Here is an 18,277-nt window from a genome sequence, read left to right as displayed (position 1 = left end):
CAATGCTGGCGTGATACGCAAATTCTAACAATAAATGATGGTTACAATAATCTAACTTTTATAAGTAACTTTTTATAAATGAATGACTTGTTGTGATGAACTTGTAATAATGGAATGACTTGTTCTTTACTCAAATATCATCGAATTGACAGAAGATTATAACAGATTGTACACAGAAAGTTGATCAAATGATATAATGTGAGAAGTTCTTAGAAAACTAAAGGATCATACACAATTCATAAGGTCCACAAGGGCTATCTGTTCATAGGCTTGTTAGGTCAAGAAGAACAAGTTACAGAAGATACAGAAAGAGGGTAAGGAAAAGTGTTAGCATATTGAAATGACAGAGTTTGTCCAGGACCAAGAGCCTTGCCGTCGTTGATAAGGCAGTCATCATACTTGACTCGCCGGAAAATTCTTGGATTCACCAATCTGGCTGAGCTAAACCAACCACATTTCATGTGAATGTTAGAGATGCTGCAGCCTGAAGAACATGAATTTAAGATCTGAACTATGAACGATGGAATCCCATCTGGAAGTGGAGCTGTTTGCCCTTGAAACACGACCACCTCGTCTTTTGAACATTCTGAACCAACCCGATTCATCCCCCGACCTATTTAGAATAAGATTCATGGTTTATAAGTAAAGAACTGATGAACAATTGTAACATTGAGTTTCTTACCAGTTTTAGAAGACTGAAGCGACATCCAAGAAATTCCACTGTTTTTTTCTCTTGCAGCTGCCTGAACAACACTCAAACGAACCAACTTGAACGCTGAATATTCCAAATCAAAAGACAGTAAAACTGGTTGGGTATAAATTTAAATGACATGGGGAAGAAGATCCACTAAAAGAACAGAAGAATTACCAAGAAACAGGGAAAAACAGAGGAAAAAACTGCGAAAAGCACCGTCGTTCATGGCTGTTCACTTTCTTTCTGAAATAGCTTCAAAAGGGGTGTATGTAAAAGCATGTGCAAAGAGATTGGAGTGTAGAATGACGTTTTTGAAAGGGAAGACCAAATCAGTGGAGTGAGCACACGTGTGAACAAAATGGAATTAAAAACAGAGGCTCCGTCTTCATCTGCTAAACCTGGAGGGCTACTTATAAAAGCAGAGTGAGCTGAGGGTGTCCGCCATTATTGGCGTCAAAGGTCTAGCAGCCATATGAAGAGCTGTGTTCCTTAAACTGGGTGATGAAATTCACAGAGGGAGAGTGGTGGGAAAGAGGAAAGGTTGTTCTTTTTCGGTCCATAGAGCCGCCGCCAAAAGCAGGGGATGTCGGCTATGATGTGCGGCGTTATTTATGTAGTTGTCTGTGTCTGATTTGAGGGCCAATCGAAATATGGGCAGAATCTTTAGTAGTTGGACATTAGTTGCATTTTTTAAAATGAGCTAAATTATTAAAAATATTATTTTTCACTTTAAATATTTTGAATCTTTTAATAATGTTCGAGACCAAGTTGAACTCTTCCCACAACCTTAATTCCTTCAACAACTCCCTAACTTTTTCTGTAAAAACAAAACGGCTAACCTTAATTTCTTCGCAATCTTGAACAACAGGCCCCACTTCCCATTATTCAGCAATGACGTGGCACTTTGCATCTCAGTACGCAACTCCCTTCTCAATCATCCCCCTCCATCTCCAATGCAAAACTACTTCACGAAATCATCAGAGCCATTCCCATCCTTCCAAACAAAGCCAACCATTAATTAATGCCAATTTCCCTGCACAAAACCAGCATAGTTTTATAAGTTTCTTTCGTCTTCCCCTACCTATAAATATGGTTGCTTTCCTTTCACAGCCTCTTGCCTCTTAACTTCAAATCGTCTTCCTCTGAAAGAGATCTGTAGCCATGGCTTTAGGATGGCTACTTTATTCAGCAGCTCGTCTTCTCGGGAATCCAAATCATGAGGTCCATGGCTATGGCGAAGAAAGGAGCTCAAAAGGGGAAAAGGGTTGTGAAGAAATATGCACTTCTTCTGGGTTTCAAATGCCTCTTCATTACCCTCACTACACCAAGGCAGATTACCAGAAGATGGAGGAGTGGAAGGTGGATCAGCTTCTCAAGGAATATGGCTTGAGCTTTCAAGGCAGTTTGGAGGAGAAGAGGGCCTTTGCAATGGGTGCATTTCTATGGCCTGATCAGTATTAATACTCGGGACGAACGAACGAACGTACGATGTGGGTATCTGTTTAAAACATAATCTGTATCTGTTTAATAGAATATGATCTCCATACGTTTTCTGTATAATAAAGAGAGAGAACAAAGATATCAATGTGTTATGAGTACTAAATAGATAGAACTATCTGATATAAACCAACGCCCATTTTATGAGTACTCATTCAAGAAACAATGTTACCCTATTCATCTAACTATGACCAAAACATTCAGTACAAGTTCTATGAATTAGCCAAGATTGGTCAGTGTAAGTTCATATATGCTGAGATGTAAATAAATCATTCGCTTTGAATCAAAATTATTCATACCGAATTTTCCAGATGCTTTTGATAACATTCAGCTTTGAACCGCCTCGATCGATAACTTTACATCTCTTAGATATTCTAGCCACGAGCCAGGTGCATTCTTATTGAGTCAACAGCCTGTACAACCATTACAATTCCAAGCATGCAGTTCTCTTCCTTCCTTAATATTACATTGTGTGAGTTCGTCCTCCTTCATCTGTCTCCTTCGTCTGTCTCCATTGCAGACAGCTATGAAAGGAAGTCAGATAAAGAACAATCAGTTCGGGAGAATGTCGAATTCATACCAATCCCTTAGCAGAAGCATTAACCATTTGGTGATTCTGTCAAATCCATAGCTGCAACCCCGTCACTCTCAGGCATTCTCCTAATCTCGTTAAGAAGTCTTGTGATCTCTTTCATCAGTTCCCTATGGACATGCTCACTACGTTCCTTGGTAATGGAAGATTCGGCAAAAAGAGTCTCGGTAAGGCGTTGATATTCATGAAACCAATGCCCATCGTTACTCTCGATACCGTGACCATCACTTAAGGCTAGAGAGCTTTCCCGCCTCCATCTACTTAAATAATATTTATCAGGAAGCTGAAAGTAATTCTTTATAATGAATATGCGCAAAGCATGTCTGCATAGCATGCCTGAGGATTCAAACTCCTTACAAGAGCAGTGAATCTGTTCGCTGTCTTCAATCCACATCACAAGACGCTCTCCATCCATCTTCTTGAAGTGGTGTATGAGATATGATCCATCCGCCATTTCAGATGCAGCATACTGCATGGCCAACACTAATTCATGCTGTAAAGCATTGAAGGCAAAAGGGGTGAGGATGCTTCGTGCATGTTCTTCGATCGGTATATTCGTCTTTAATTGCAAATATTGCATCTCCTGATGCTCATGGCTTTGGAAGTTGGCTGAAATACCAACCTGAACGAAATTGAAAGAACAGAAATGACGAATCCGAGGGCTGTAAAATCAAACAAAGAAAGTATTTGATTTCCCAGAAAGTTACCTGCTCGAAAAAGCTACGCAAACACGTCTGTGCATTAAAAACTCCTTTCAAGAACGTATCGACAGCCTTGAAATAGGCTGATGTTGCCATTTGAGCTAAAAGACAACCTCTAATGCACGATGGTACCCAGTATTCCCGAAATGAAAATAGTAAATCGAGGTGCTTGTCTGAAACGAGACCAAACATCGATACCATTTGATCCCATCGAATTTCAAAATCCTCTGAACTCTCCACAGAATACAGCAAATCAAATTCGGATTTGAACTCTGCATAACGAGGTCCGAGATAAAGAGAAAACCAACTAGATACCTTTGACAAAATATTCCATCTCGAAATTACGTGCTTTGTGCCAGGTAATTCACTTCTTATTGCATCTCTAAGCCCTGGATCAAGATCAGTCAAAATTGTCTGCGGGAGTGTGCCTCTCATGAAACGAATAAAGGTCTGTAATTTTACGGTGAAGATGTACGAACGCTCAGATTTTCATAAACTAATACGAAAAAGAACAACAAAGAGAGAAATATACTATATACCTGAAAAGCCCAAGCCAACGAACGAGGCGTTTCATCTTGCAACAAAACACAACCAAAGAAAATAGTCCTACCATGGTTATCAATGCCAAGCCACACTCCCAATAGTAACCCATATGTGATTGATGAATAAGTAGTGTCAAAATAGACAACATCCCCAAACATGTCATAAGCATTAACAGAGTCCCCATATGACCAAGCAACATGTTCAACCTTATCATTTGCATCAACTGTGAAGTCATAAACAAACTCTTCATCTGATTCTTTCGTGGCTTTGCAAGCCTCTAGAAGCTCTATTGTATCAATTTCCCGTTTTTCGTTTAGCAGCGCATCGTGTTCTTGAACAATCTTCTTACGGTTTTGAACGAAGTTTCTAACATCTCTCTCCAAAAAAGGCAATTGACCACCATGAATGCCCTTTTCCAATTCCAATACCTTCACTATCCGATGAATGGGAAACCCAGCTTTTGAAAGCAGAAGTATGCGCTCTTGGTCGGCCTCGTGAATTTTTCGATACGCAGGAAGGAGGCGAACTTGGTCATCTTCAAGAAGTTCATGGTTATGTACATTGCTGAATTGCACTACAAACCATTGTGCAACTCCTTCACTGACTTCCTTTGACAAATACATCTTAGCATCACACCCACAACGCACCGATTTCCTATCTCTATGATTCTCCCCAATGGGTTTCTTCTTTGCAGGTGCAAATCCCGAACGATAACATACAAAGTCTCGTTTATAAACACCCAATTGCGGGCTAAGTCTAGATCGCTCTTTCCTAATCGAAAACCCATTTCTCCTAGCGAAATTCCCATAATACTCAAACGCATCAGTGTCATTCTTAAACACCATTCCCACATAAGGGGAAACCATAGCTTCAGATGACACCCTTTCGGACTTAACTAACTCGGCTGCGACAGAAGTTTCTTCGCCTTCTCCTTCACATGAAACATAACATTTCCAATCCCCACAAGGGCATTGCTGCCGTCGAATCCATACGTTTTTCGACGGTATGGATGCCATTGCCGACGGGTAGCTAAAAATTCTAATACAATATCAAAATTCTCGAGACTAACATGGAATCCACGGCGCAAACCAAACCTTAAATCTATTAATGACACTCATTTGCAGACATGACAATCATTTACGTTCATGAGAAACAGAATGATTTAGTGGTCTTGAAGCTGAATTGAGCTCTAGTTAATAAACCCAGAATGATTTACGTACCATAGATGACGGATATGCGGATTAAACCCTCATTCCTCTTCAGTTCATAATCAAATCTCACCGGCTGGCTTGTGTTGTTTCTCTTCCGCCTGTGTTGTTTCTCTTCCGCCTGTGTTTTCCCTTCGCTCCTCCAGATGATTACACCGAACAGCGGAAGCGTTCGCCCAACAAAGTTCGAAGATTTGGGCTTCCTTTATTGGGCCTTGAAGAACACGTTTACCCAACCAAGTTTGGAGATTTGGGCTTCCTTTATTGGGCCTTTAGAACACGTTCACCCAAACAAGTTTGAAGATTTAAGCTTCCTTTATTGGACCTTGAAGAACACGTTCACCCAACCAAGTTTGAAGATTTGGGCTTCCTTTATTGGGCTTTTAGAATATGTTGACTCTTTGCTGGGCTTTATTTATTGGGCCTTTAAGAAAATAATAATAATTATTGGATTAAATCTAAAAAAAATAAAACATGATAAATGATTTGAAAATAGGTCACGGAGATGTCCAAAAAATCAAACAATAAATTTGTCACGTCAATATCAATGGTCACTTAATAGATGACAGCCAATGTTTTTGACAATATTATTTCCATTCCAAGCAACCTCTAATTTAGTCTTCAATTTCTAGATTATATGATACATGAATAAGTATATGGCCGAGAAACCTCCAAAAGAAAGAAAAATGTTTTTAAATTCAACCGTGACGCTCAAGTAAAGAAGGGGTAAATGAATGAACTGATCTCACATCCGAATGAAAATAATCTTGATAATAGGATTATCGAGAAAATGTTAAAAGAATTGAGGTTACTACTCATACTAATAAAGTATACCTTCCTTTTCAGTGGTCTCTAGGGATAGAGATGCTGAATCCGAATTTCAGATTCTAATATGAATCTTAAACATGGAGCATTACATCAACAACGGGTAGGATGACACTTTAGAGATTAAGTTTCTAAACGATCAAACTTTAATTTGTTCGACGAAATATATAAAAAAAAAAAAAAAAATTATGAAATTGTTGGTATATTGAAAAGTTAGGTTTAAGTTGATAAAGATAATGGTAGGTTGGAGGCAAATAAACAAATCCATTGCCAAATGAGTACTCATAGTTGTAATGAAATTAATATACTTTCAAGCAAAGAAGAGTGAATTAATGAAGGTATTAAGGTTGTTTTAGAACAACCAAAATTCTTCAATTTCTTCCACAAATGCTTTTCAAAAGGGCTTACTTTAACCAAATTTTAGCGGTGAAGCATCCATAGCTTTCCATCACCACAACAAGACTTCACCACCTCTTTCTTATCTCTTCGTTCCAAAATCTCGACCCATTTTCAACCAATTTTACCCTTCGGAGTCCACGATATTCTTATAAGTAGAAAAGTGTGACGTCTACATTTTAGGTTATTATTGCACGAGTTTTAATCTTAATTTTCGCTAAAAACTTTATATACTAATTTTGAGATGTTTATAAATATTAAATGATACTAATTTTGAGATGTTTAGTTCCCCTCTCCAACTGAGTCCTAGCATCCTCGTTGGCATATCGACCAATATCTAGCTCTAATATCATTTGTAACAGTCTGACCTTACTGTTAGTCGATATTGTCATCTTTGGACTTTCTCTTCGAGGGTTTCTCCTCAAAATTTTAAAAGACATATGTTAGGGAGAGATTTCTATACCATAAATGCTTTGTTTTCCTCCCAATCGACATAAAATCTCACAATTGCAACGGTTGAATGTATGAAAATATTTTTTTAAACAAATCTCAAAGTTTACCGTATTCTTATAATTTAACAAAAATAACAAAACAAAACCATAGAAACAACTCTTCAAACTATTACATTATACTTATGTCATATAACTAATGCCAAATGGGTTCGACTGTTCAACGACGGTATAACTCTATATTTTAAAAGTTTAAAGAAGAAAAACGTCTCCTTAACATATACGGAATAAGTAGACATCTCAAGTTAATGGACGTAACCGACCAAAACGGCATTTTTCGGGTTTAGGGTATCATTGAATGGTTCAAATGGCAATCATTTTCATAGGTTAGGTAATAGAATAATGGGGATAAAATCATTCAAAGTTCAAAGCGAAAAACATGAGGACTTGAGAAAAAAAAGAACACAAGAAGGTTAGATGTAGATATCCTGATTAGATTGTTAATATGCTTGCTGATCACATTTTAATGAAAAAGATGCGTTTTTGGCAAGCGTCTTAATCATAATTAGTCTCTTTAATCAGCTGGATTAGCGGTCACTAATTCTAAAACGAATGAATCAAAGAAAGTGACCGTTACTGTGAAGAGGAGGGAAGAAGCCGGCTTTGCCGCCTATGAAACTGCGTTTTTTCAAATTTTTTGTTAAATGGAAAATGGAATAAACAAAACCCCATTTCTTCTTCTTCTTCTTCTTCTTCTTCTTCTTCTTCTTCCTCTCTTTACGCTCAATCCCTTAAGCTATGGGACTCTGTTTTCCTTTTCGCCAATAAAAACCTCACTGCCCTTTGCTTCTCTTTCATTTTTGATTCCAACCCTGTTTTGTGTTGCTCTTCCTCTGTTGTCTCAATAGATAAAAATCCGACCGAATGGTGTTAAACATGGGGAGTTACGAGGAACGTGTCGGCAGAGAAGAGGGGGGTTCTGTTGTCCTTCTTGATCCTGTTGTGTTGGAGCTCAACCGTTTGCAGGACCTTCTAGCAGGTTGTTGTTCTTCTTTTTGTGTGAGAAGGAGTGTTGAGCTGATTTGCCCTTATGGGTCTGTCCTGTTTATTCTTTGTATATATGGGTTTCTTTGATGTTCGTGGAGTGATTTTGTTCATTGCTTGAGGTGATGGTGGTACGTAGTAGTGAACTTGTGATGCTTGTGAAGAAGAATCAGTTGATTTTGGTTGTTTAATCTTAGTTTTATCTTGTCTAAATGAAACCATTGAATTATGACTTTTCTTGTTGTTTCGGATAATGGTTTTTAACATGGAGGGAATCAATCAGTTTTCTGTACTTTTATCCTTTGAGTTTTGATGTTTTTCATTGATTTGTTTGTAAATTTGGCTTAGATGGTGAGATCCACATGGTTTGAAGCTTTTAAGGACGAGAAAATCTCTCCCTAAAAGACGTAAACACAGCCCTCTAAAATCGTGTCATCTATATAAAGGACTAAAGTGGACAATATTGGATTTGGGCTATTACAAATGTTATCCGAGCCAGCTATTGAACTGTGTGCCAACGAGGACACTGGCCCCAAGGGGTGGATTGTGAGATCCCTGGGACGTTGGGTCCCAAGGGGTGGATTGTGAGATCCTTGGGGACGTTGGGTCCCAAGGGGTGGATTGTGAGATCCCTGGGGACGTTGGGTCCCAAGGGGTGGATTGTGAGATCCCTCGGGACGTTGGGCCCCAAGGGGTGGATTGGGAGATCCCTGAGGACGTTGGGCCCCAAGGGGTGATTGGGAGATCCCTGGGGACGTTGGGCCCCAAGGGGTGGATTGTGAGATCCCTGGGGACGTTGGGCCCCAAGGGGTGGATTGTGAGATCCCACAGGAGAGGGAAACGGAACATTCCTTACGGTTGAAATCTCTTCCTAATAGACGGCGGGACCAGAGACAATATCCGCTAGCTGTGGATTGGGTTGTTATGAATTGTGAGATTCCATAGGAGAGGGAACGAAACATTCCTTTACAAGGGTGTGGAAACCTTTTCCTAATAGACGCGTTTTAAAACCTCGACGCTGACGGCGATACATAACGGGCCAAAACCGGACAATATCTACTCGCCGTTACATGCTACCAACATATACTATCAGTCTTACACATTCCATGGACATGTTTTTGAAAATTTACAGAGAAGAACAGGGAGCTGGGAGCTGCACACAGTGAAATCAAGGCCTTGAAAGCCACAGAAGCCAAGAAAGACAAAGCTCTAGAAGAGGTCACTGCTTGAATCATCTGTAACACATTAATTCACAAAGAGGATGAACTATTAACATGTTCTAACTCTTACGTTTTGGATTTATAATTCTCAGCTGAAAAGTGAAGTTGATAAACTTGATGACAAGCTTAGAGCCACTGAGAATCTTCTTGAACACAAGGTTGATAGTTCACCTTTGGAGTTTATTTAACCATTCCTGACTTCTTATGCTTACTACAATGAATGTTATGAATATACAGAACCTTGAAATAAAGAGACTAACAACTGAGAAGAAAGATGCAGTGACTGCACAATATGCTGCAGAAGCTACACTCAGAAGGGTATATGCAAATCAGAAAGACGACGATTCGCTTACTCTCGCGTCGGTTGTCGCTCCTCTCGAAGCGAAAATCAAAATGTACAAGAATGAGGTGAGCTAAGAAGCTTATTATGAACTATATCTGCCATCATCCCATATTGCCAAAATGTGTCCATGTCTGGTGGCTTTCAGGTTTTGTTACTGCAAGAGGATAAGAAAGCTTTGGAGCGTCTCACGAAGTCGAAGGAAGCGGCGTTGCTCGAAGCAGAGAAGATTCTACGAAGCGCGCTTGAGAGAGCTCTGATTGTGGAGGAAGTTCAAAATCACAACTTTGAGCTGAAGAGACAGATTGAAATTTGCCAGGCAAGGATTCATTTTACGTAGTTCAAAGGCTGTTTTTGTGAAAGAACTAACCATGTCATTGGGTTACAAGCAGGAAGAGAACAGGATCCTTGAGAAAACTAACCGGCAGAAGGTTATTGAAGTTGAAAGGCTTGGGGAAACCATTAAGGATTTAGAGGAGGCCATTCTAGCTGGAGGAGCCACAGCTAACATGGTTCGAGATTATAAGCGACAGATTGAAGAATTACATGTAAGTGTAATAGTGATTTGATGTTGTAGCTAGTGCCATTGATATTGATTTGAATGAACTTATCAGGAAGAGAAGAGGACTCTTGAGAGAGAATTGGCAAGAGCGAAAGTCTCGGTGCACCGTGTCGCTACCGTGGTGGCGAACGAGTGGAAGGATGAAAGTGACAGAGTTATGCCTGTCAAGCAGTGGCTGGAAGAGAGAAAGCTATTGCAGGTAACTTTCAAAGTTTGAATTTTGTTTTCTCATAGCTTCATTGTTGGGAGAGGAGTCCCGGCTAATTAAAGGGTTGACCACGGGTTTACAACTAAGGAATACATTTCCATTAGTATGAAGTCTTTTGAGAGGTTCATATCATATCATATCATACCATTGTGGAGGTTCGTGGTTCCTAACATAGTTATCATACTCATGCCCTTAACTTAGACATGTCAATAGAATTCTCAAGTGTCGAACAAAGGGGGTACTTTGTTCGAGTGCTCCAGAGAAAAGAGTCGAGTCTCAGTTGATGAGAGGTTGTTCGAGTGCTCCATAGGCCTCAGGGGAGACTCTATGGTGTACTTTATTTGAGAGCTCTAGAGAAAGAGTAGAGGCGGTTTGAGGGCTCCATAGGTCTCAAAGTAGCCTCTATGGTGTACTTTGTTTGAGGGCTTCAGAGAGTCGAGCCTCAATTATGGAGAGGGTGTTCGAGGGCTCCATAGGTCTCAGAGGAGACTCTATGGCGTACTTTGTTCGGGGGCTCCACAGGCCTCAGGGGAGACTCTGTAGTGTACTTTTTTCGAGGGCTCTAGAGAAAGGGTCGAGCCTCAAGTAGAGGTTGTTCGAGGGCTCCACAGGCTTCAAGGGAGGCTCAGTGTACTTTATTCGAGGGGGGATTGTTGAGGAGTCCCACATCCCCTAATTAAGGGGAGTTTATAAGTAAGGAATACATCTCCATTAGCATGAGACCTAAGCCACGAGAACTAATGCTAAAAGTAGACAACATCATACCGTTGTGGAGGTTCGTGATTCCTAACAAGTTCCTAATCGAACTTCATTTTTGACAAATCCTAGGCAGAGTTGCAAAGAACAAAAGACAAGTTAGCTGTGTCAGAAAGAACAGCCAAAGCAGAAGCACAACTCAAGGTGGTGAACACTTCTTCTGTTGAATACAAAGACACATTCTCTCAATCTTTGCTGAAATCTGACCAAAACTGCAGGAAAAATTTAAGCTGAGATTGAAAACATTGGAAGAAGGGCTAAGGCAAACGCCAGCTTCCCCTATAAACACCAAAGCATTTAGTGGATCCCCAAAAACAGAACGATCCAATAACATCTTAGGCTTCTTGACAAGCAATGGAAGGAAGAGATCAACTTCTCTGTCAAGGCCTTCAGCCATTTCCAAAACAAATGCCTCAGATTATGAGAAGGCCACGGCACCGCCTGAATTAAACAGGTCAAACAGCTTGAAGAAGAAATATGCCTCAGCTTGTGAAAACGTAATGAAAAAGAGTATGTGGGCTTCTGGTAGAAGTAAAGTGGTTGATATTGCTGAAAAAGAAAACAGAGAAACCATTGATGGTGAGGGATTCCGAGAACCGAACAACCTCGAAAACGAAGATACGGTTTCGGGTTTTCTGTATGACAAAATACAGAAGGAAGTCATTAATTTGAGGAAGCTATGTGAAGTGAAAGATGGGAACTTGAATACAAAAGATGAAGAAATCAAGGTCAATCTCATCCAACCACTTCTCTATACATATGTTCTCTAGCTTTTCTTGAATTGGATGAAGTTCTTGGCAGGTTCTTATGAAGAAGGTTGATGCATTAACGAAGGCCATGGAAGTAGAGGCTAAGAAAATGAAGAGAGAAGCAGCTGTGAAAGAAAAGGAAGCAGCAGCAGCAGCAGCAGCAGGGAGATTAGAGGAGAAGAACAAGCCCAGGATGGTTCACACCAAAAGGTTTCTGTTTTGTAATAACATCATTTCAGAGTTGTTTGTTTCATTTCATGATTCATGAACTGATTGGTTTCTTTTTGGCATAGCCGTAGGCTATCAACTTGATAACTTGCAGAGGAAATGTATTGAAGAAAGAAAATGAATCCCAGGACCCAGATGCAGATTTGATTATATCAATCAGTTCTTGTTTTTGTTCTTGTTGTAGATACAAAGTTTGCAGTGTGTACTTATGAACAGCTGCTTGGTAATAAGTTTGTTTTAGCTATGTTTTCTCCGCTATGTATACATATTAATGCCATCTGCTTGAGCTTTCTTCAACGTCCCACTTTAGTTGGAGAAGAGAACGAAGCATTCTTTGTATTGGTGTATAAATTTCTCTTTCGTAGACGTATTTTAAGAATTTTGAGGGCAAAAGCCCAAAAGGGAAAGACCAAAAGGACAAATTTGCTAGTGGTGGGTCCCGAAGGGGGATGGACACGAGGCAGTGTTCCAGCAAGAACGTTGGGCTTGGAAGGGAGGTGGATTGTGAGTTCCCACATCGGTTGGGGAGGAGAACGAAGCATTAGTAGACGCGTTTTAAAACCCTTGAAGGGTGTGGAAACTTCTCCTTGGTAGACGCGTTTTAAAACCCTTAAAGAAAATCTCGAAAGGTTTAAAACCCTTAAAGGGTGTGGAAACTTCTCCCTAATAGACGCGTTTTTAAACCCTTGAAGGAAAGTTCAAAAGCGAAAGTTCAAAGAGAATAATATCTATGAGCGATAGGTTACGATAATTACGTAAGCTGTCATAAATATAAACTCAACAATACGTATGAGAAATTTTCCACCGATTGGTAAAGAGAACTACTTATGGACTTTTTAAAGTATAAAGACTAAATAGACATCTCGAAACTTCGTAGACCAAAATTTCCCACTAGTAATTATGTACCTCGAGAATTGTAGGCAAGGCGGGGCACCATCTGGGGCATCGATCGTCGAACTCAAAACTATCAGAGAATTGAACAGCAATACCTTTAGAGGCAAACTTTCTGGAGTTTCTTAGGATCAACTCGAGCTGTTGTTTGCTAACCACAATGGTGGTGGTCTTGGGGAGTTTGCACAATGCATCAGGCTTGCTAACAGCATCATCATCATCAATACTAACAGGCAGAGGAGGAGCCCCACGGTCAACTTCTAGCACAGCATTTGAAGTTGTATAAGCTCCAGAAGCTATCTTTTCAATGGGCAATGCCAAGCTTAAATCTTCTCCTTCACAGCATATCAAATCTTTCAACTTTTGCAGAGGTCGGAAATGGGCTGTGTTGATGCAATTCCCCATCTTTTTTTGGTCAAATTAGACAGATTTTGATTCTGTTGCTAATATTTAGTGCGGCGTTGTCTTTGAGTTGGCTCAACGTGCTAACCTATCACATAATTACAAATTTTAAATGGTGGACTTTTGAATCAATCAAACTAACCTTTCTATGCGTAACGTAGTCAAAATGAAGTACCCAATCCAAGCGTGGGACGGTGAAAGGAAGTATCGAAAGGGTCTTAGCACTAGAAAAGTGTTAGGAATCACGACTCTCCACAATGACATGATATTGTCTACTTTGAGTCTATTCTCTCGTGGCTTTGTTCTGGGCTTCCCCAAAAGGCCTTGAGATAGTATTTCTCACTTATAAACCCATGATCTTCTACTAAATTACAGACGTGGAACCCACTCTCAATAATCCTCAACAAAGAGAACATAGAGCCAATCGTACTAGAAGCCCTTTCTCATAAAGAACTCCGACTTGACCTAGGAAAGCGTTGGCAATAACATAAAGGAAGCGGGCGGGTAAAAGTTTGGCGCTATCACTTCCGTTAGCTCCGACAAGAGACTTATGAATGCCTTACGAATTAGAAAGATTGAAAAAGAGACGTGAACGCTAGTTTCGAAAGATCATTCAAAGACCGAAAATCGCGACACAACGTTGCTCATTTTCTTTATTTTCTTAAAAGAAACCAATTTAGTTTCAATACAAAAAAACAAAAAGGGCACAAATTTTCAAGATTGTTCATAATTTACCCTCCGGACGAACATGGGTCTCATAGCAGATTGGATTCACATAACAGAGCACCCGGTATGACAGTACCCACTTCCACCGTACCCACCGCCGTAGCTGTCATAAACCGGCATCCCGACATAGCAGGGCGGTGCCGCCGGAATCCCGTAGACGTGGCATCGGTAACAGGGTCGACCTTCGTAACATGAATAGCAATAAACAGAGTCGGGCGGCGGCGAATAGCCTCGAACCAGTTGCGCCACCACTTTTGGCTTTTCCCCTCCTTTCTTCTCTTCTTTATTCTTTTCAGGCTCTTTGATCTCGATGCTCTTAATGGATCCATTCCCTTTGCAGCAAATTTTGTTCATAATCATTTCAGGCTTACAGCACACAACTTTGATCAACACGATTCCTTGCTTCTCATTATAAGCCTGGTCTCGAATTTCTAGAATCAAAAAATTATAAACGTAAGTGGGTAAAGATTCAGCAATAAAATTGTTAATGGAACGACGACGTACGAGGAATTTTGGCAAGAACTTTCTTGACTTTCTTGAAACAACGATCGCATTGGAGGTCAACTTTCAACACCATGAGCACCGTCTGCAACAAAAAAAAGTTAGAATTTTTAGAAAGTGATATCAAAATCAGTGCGCCGGTGAAGGAGATCAAGGAAGAAGATACCTTTTCCTCCATGGCTGAAGCTCAAGTGAAGCTGCTCCGATCTGGAACTGAGCTTAAATGGAGGAAGACCAAAAGAAAACAGGTCAATGGGGATCATAAATACGGCAGAGACTATGAAACAGAACAGGAACAGAAAGGAGTTCATGAAACATAAATAGAATCATCCAATTATCACATGCCACGTGGACTAATTCCAGGAATTTGTTTGCCAATTTAGTATTTTTCTTTTTAATTTTTTTTAATTTTGGGAAGAATTTTCAAAGGTTACAAGTGACACACGCGAAATCACGTGGTTGCCACGTGCCGCCGGATCAGAAGCTTCCGATTGGTCAATGTTTCTTGTCAGTGAGTAATGACGTGGGTCCTTTAGCTTTTAATTAGTACCATTTTCATTTAAAAATTTAACTTTTAACTTTCAACTCATTTAATAGTAAATTATTTAATTAAATAATTTAAACTATCTAAAAATTATTAAAAGTAACTCAAAAATATTTTTATTATGTATTAATATTTATTTCAAAACACATTTCTAAATATTTTTTTCTTCCTTTCACAACTTTTATTAACATTCTCAATATTTTAAAATTAACTATTTTCTATATTTAGCTCATATTTTATAATATATAACTTAAACAATCACTTAATAATGTTAGATATGTTAAATTATTTTAATTGGATGATAAATTAATATCATAGTTTTAGTCTTATACAATAATGGACCAAATTAAACGGAATTTATTTATTACCTAATCTAATTAAGTTTAATTAAGTGGATAATACGGTTTCCATCTCTTATTAACCAATCTTATCATCTTATTCAAATTTAGTATGGGTTTAACAATTCCCTTATCCAAAAATAAAGCTCACGTGCTTCTTTTTATAATGGTAGTGGGATTTGGGGTTATATATGGAAATAAACAATCATTTTCAAATATTCTTTTATACTTGCAAGGGCAAAAACGTCAATATGAAGTCATCATATATTATTTTATTTAATAAACATAAATAAAGACGTTAACAATACGGTATTTAATCTGCCTTTTTAATAAATTATGTGTATATATAATAATAAACAAATATAATTATTATATAGTAAAAACCCTTTAATTACAAAATAATAATAATAATAATAATGCAGAAATTTGGGCTGGTGGGCTGGGCAGCGGGCAGCCGAAATCCAGGCTGGAAAATAGGGCTTCATATGTTCCAGGTTGCAGTTGCATCAAATTCTAATTAAAAAGAAAAAAAAAACGTATGACGTCCACTAATTTAGGGAATAATGATGAGTTTATAATTAAGGAATACTCTCTCGTGAAAACTTTTAGAGTGGACAATATCATATTACGGTAGAAAGTCATTAATTTTTATTTTTCATTTAATACTATTTTTATTCTTTAAATTAAAGAAATGTACAATCATTTAATTTTAACTCTAATATACATTAATTTTCACATTAGGTGCGAAAATATATAATAACAAGCTTAAAATAAAATTGTATTAAAGGGTATAATTGATTGAATTAACAACAAAAATAAAAATAAAAATTTGAGTGATATAAATATTTAATAAATAGGAGAGTGGGGTGTAAATATAAATAAACGACAAGTTTGAGCATTGCTTTTTAGCTATGTACATGAAATTTTGGAATATACGACGTCTTTAGTGAATGGGAGGTTCCTACAAAATTTCAAGCCATTTCACTTTTTCCCTCCTTTTTCATAAAGCCTGCCATTTCATTTCCACTCCTTCCCAATCTCCACATCGAAATCATCGACATTGTTCGAAATAAATAAATCGACATTTTTATTACATCATAAATAAACGAAACGAAAGAAATATATTAATAAATAGACATAATTTTAGTTAAAAAAAAATAAATTAAGATATATATATATATATAGGGTTTTAAAGTTATGAGGAGTACGTGGGGATGAGTGTGTAAGTGGGGCCGGTGGGCATTGGTAGGGGAAGTGGTTAAAGAAGAGGGCCAGAGAGGAGACCCAAATGAAAAGTTGTAGTGGGTTGGGCTTGGAATGTAATGGGTTGGTGGGCTCCATTTCTTATCATTATGCAATTTAATTTCCATCCACCAACCATACCTAAAAATAACTTTATATACTTTTTTTTTTTTTTTTTTTTAATTTTATAAATCCACACCTTTTTAAAAAATTATTTCTCTTTTCTCAAGAAAAAAAGAAGAAAAAAAAGGATAAAACCATTTCTCCTTTCACTTTACAACCCATTCATTTTTTTGTTCGTGGTACAATAATTTGGTTAGTGGGTGAATTTCATTTTCATGATGACCTCATTTTTGTTTTTTTGTATTTAACTCTGTGTCTATAAATTGGGAAAATAAATTCCCTTCTTTTTATAACAAAATTCTAAATAAATTCGCATATATATATATAATACAAATATTTTTAAAAAATACCTTTTAATGTGCAGTGGCTTGGTTAAAGGAACCCACTGGAACGGTAGCGAAAACGAGTTTTTATGGGGCAATTGTTACTGCCTATGGACCTGAACGTGGATGATCTATCTATGACCAAGATGAAGCTTGGGTGAAACTAAGTGGAGGTCTAACCAACTGATGTTCAAGATTCACTGGCTAAGTTGTGGTTAGGGGTGAAATGTCACTCGAACTCAGAGCTGACTTTTCAAAAGTAATTAAAAATTTTGGATATAATCTATGAAAGGTAAAAAGATTCTAAATATTTTTTTTTAATAAATTTTTTAAATATAATACTGACTTAAAATTTAATATATATATATATATATATAATATTTTTGACATTTAAAATTAGCGATTATGTATTTTTAGAAAGTTTTAAAAGTAGATAATTTTATTAGTACAATATGTACCTTTTTTAATTACACTTTATATATATATATATATATATATATATATATATATATTATATATTTACATGTTTGCTATTTGCTTTTTATAACTCACAGATTACAAAAGGAACTGTTATTTATAAATATTCGTTATTTATTTATTATTTTTTTTTATTGAAACTTGTGGTGAGATAGTGCCAAAATAAAAGTTGGAATACTTAATGTAATTTGTGAGTTTAGTGAGATTTTTACTTTTTTTTTTTTAATAAATAATTTAAAATTACATAAAAAAAATTACAACATATAATTACCAAATAAAAATTTATCTTTTCCACAATAATAATAATACTATTTTATAGGTAATTTTAAGGAGCCATGCATAATTATGTATTGCATGCCTCAGACTATTGGATGTTCTGATCATGATTATTTATGACGTGTTGTCTGTCCATGTGTAGCTAGATTTGTATTATTTTTGTCATATTAATACAATGGTGTATGACAATCTCACAAAAAAAAAAATCATGTCTGTACCCGCTTATTTATAGGTTATATAGTTGCTTATTTATAGGTTAAATTATAAGTCAACTCCTCACCATATCCATATTTAGTGGATGGTCGAACATTAAAACATTTAAAGTAGACTAATTATGAATTCACAAACCTAATCCTTAGAGGATTAGTGTGTTCCTCTATCCAACCGAGGTAGGATATCACAATCCACTCTAATTGGAGGTC

At 37.6% G+C, this 18,277-nt stretch overlaps 4 protein-coding genes across 7 annotated transcripts; 1 reads left to right on the top strand and 3 right to left on the bottom strand.

Moving 5' to 3' along the window:
* Window positions 1-107: 107 nt before the first annotated feature.
* LOC111453150 (TPD1 protein homolog 1-like) lies at window positions 108-2,126 on the bottom strand. Its single transcript, XM_023094123.1, has 4 exons — window positions 1,776-2,126; window positions 869-1,688; window positions 683-775; window positions 108-613 (listed from the first exon to the last, which is right to left on the bottom strand). Exons 2-4 carry the CDS (start codon window positions 918-920, stop codon window positions 279-281), a joined length of 480 nt encoding a protein of 159 aa, XP_022949891.1. The 5' UTR covers window positions 921-1,688; window positions 1,776-2,126; the 3' UTR covers window positions 108-278.
* A 366-nt stretch (window positions 2,127-2,492) lies between these two features.
* LOC111453137 (putative protein FAR1-RELATED SEQUENCE 10) lies at window positions 2,493-5,371 on the bottom strand. Of its 2 annotated transcripts, XM_023094103.1 has the most exons (4): window positions 4,024-5,371; window positions 3,491-3,934; window positions 3,141-3,405; window positions 2,922-3,040 (listed from the first exon to the last, which is right to left on the bottom strand). In XM_023094103.1, the coding sequence occupies exons 1-4, from the start codon at window positions 5,041-5,043 to the stop codon at window positions 3,018-3,020; spliced, it is 1,752 nt and encodes a 583-aa protein (XP_022949871.1). In that variant the 5' UTR covers window positions 5,044-5,371; the 3' UTR covers window positions 2,922-3,017. The 2 variants fall into 2 exon arrangements, with proteins under 2 accessions (XP_022949870.1, XP_022949871.1); XM_023094102.1 differs by having other exon boundaries at window positions 2,493-3,405.
* Window positions 5,372-7,567: 2,196 nt separating this feature from the next.
* LOC111453139 (microtubule-associated protein 70-5) lies at window positions 7,568-12,339 on the top strand. 3 transcript variants are annotated; one of them, XM_023094110.1, is made up of 11 exons: window positions 7,568-7,944; window positions 9,082-9,167; window positions 9,262-9,327; window positions 9,398-9,577; window positions 9,658-9,828; window positions 9,902-10,057; window positions 10,124-10,270; window positions 11,108-11,179; window positions 11,254-11,763; window positions 11,837-11,994; window positions 12,084-12,339. In XM_023094110.1, exons 1-11 carry the CDS (start codon window positions 7,830-7,832, stop codon window positions 12,094-12,096), a joined length of 1,674 nt encoding a protein of 557 aa, XP_022949878.1. In that variant the 5' UTR covers window positions 7,568-7,829; the 3' UTR covers window positions 12,097-12,339. The 3 variants fall into 3 exon arrangements, with proteins under 3 accessions (XP_022949878.1, XP_022949877.1, XP_022949879.1); XM_023094109.1 differs by having other exon boundaries at window positions 7,577-7,944; window positions 12,078-12,339; XM_023094111.1 differs by having other exon boundaries at window positions 7,580-7,944; window positions 9,407-9,577; window positions 12,078-12,339.
* Window positions 12,340-13,932: 1,593 nt separating this feature from the next.
* On the bottom strand, window positions 13,933-14,824 carry LOC111453149 (protein PYRICULARIA ORYZAE RESISTANCE 21-like). Its single transcript, XM_023094122.1, has 3 exons — window positions 14,699-14,824; window positions 14,536-14,617; window positions 13,933-14,462 (listed from the first exon to the last, which is right to left on the bottom strand). Exons 1-3 carry the CDS (start codon window positions 14,708-14,710, stop codon window positions 14,077-14,079), a joined length of 480 nt encoding a protein of 159 aa, XP_022949890.1. The 5' UTR covers window positions 14,711-14,824; the 3' UTR covers window positions 13,933-14,076.
* Window positions 14,825-18,277: the final 3,453 nt, after the last annotated feature.

The sequence above is a fragment of the Cucurbita moschata genome, unplaced genomic scaffold (genome assembly GCF_002738365.1).
Source record: "Cucurbita moschata cultivar Rifu unplaced genomic scaffold, Cmos_1.0 Cmo_Scf00015, whole genome shotgun sequence".
NCBI lineage: Eukaryota > Viridiplantae > Streptophyta > Magnoliopsida > Cucurbitales > Cucurbitaceae > Cucurbita > Cucurbita moschata.
The sequence above is the reverse complement of the archived record's forward strand: the minus strand, read 5'-3'. Positions and strand labels throughout refer to the sequence as shown.

What these genes read in the sequence shown, in the direction of transcription:
- LOC111453150 (XM_023094123.1), bottom strand. Translation starts at nt 920, where the DNA reads ATGAACGACGGTGCTTTTCGCAGTTTTTTCCTCTGTTTTTCCCTGTTT. An exon ending in CTGTTTTTCCCTGTTTCTTG is followed by an intron (nt 776 to 868) that starts GTAATTCTTCTG and finishes TGGAATATTCAG; the next exon opens with CGTTCAAGTTGGTTCGTTTG. An exon ending in GCTTCAGTCTTCTAAAACTG is followed by an intron (nt 614 to 682) that starts GTAAGAAACTCA and finishes TATTCTAAATAG; the next exon opens with GTCGGGGGATGAATCGGGTT.
- LOC111453149 (XM_023094122.1), bottom strand. An exon ending in AGTTCTTGCCAAAATTCCTC is followed by an intron (nt 14,463 to 14,535) that starts GTACGTCGTCGT and finishes TTTTGATTCTAG; the next exon opens with AAATTCGAGACCAGGCTTAT.
- LOC111453139 (XM_023094109.1), top strand. Translation starts at nt 7,830, where the DNA reads ATGGTGTTAAACATGGGGAGTTACGAGGAACGTGTCGGCAGAGAAGAG. An exon ending in TTTGCAGGACCTTCTAGCAG is followed by an intron (nt 7,945 to 9,081) that starts GTTGTTGTTCTT and finishes GAAAATTTACAG; the next exon opens with AGAAGAACAGGGAGCTGGGA. An exon ending in TCAAAATGTACAAGAATGAG is followed by an intron (nt 9,578 to 9,657) that starts GTGAGCTAAGAA and finishes GGTGGCTTTCAG; the next exon opens with GTTTTGTTACTGCAAGAGGA.
- LOC111453137 (XM_023094102.1), bottom strand. Translation starts at nt 5,043, where the DNA reads ATGGCATCCATACCGTCGAAAAACGTATGGATTCGACGGCAGCAATGC. An exon ending in CGTTGGCTTGGGCTTTTCAG is followed by an intron (nt 3,935 to 4,023) that starts GTATATAGTATA and finishes GTAAAATTACAG; the next exon opens with ACCTTTATTCGTTTCATGAG. An exon ending in TGCGTAGCTTTTTCGAGCAG is followed by an intron (nt 3,406 to 3,490) that starts GTAACTTTCTGG and finishes AATTTCGTTCAG; the next exon opens with GTTGGTATTTCAGCCAACTT.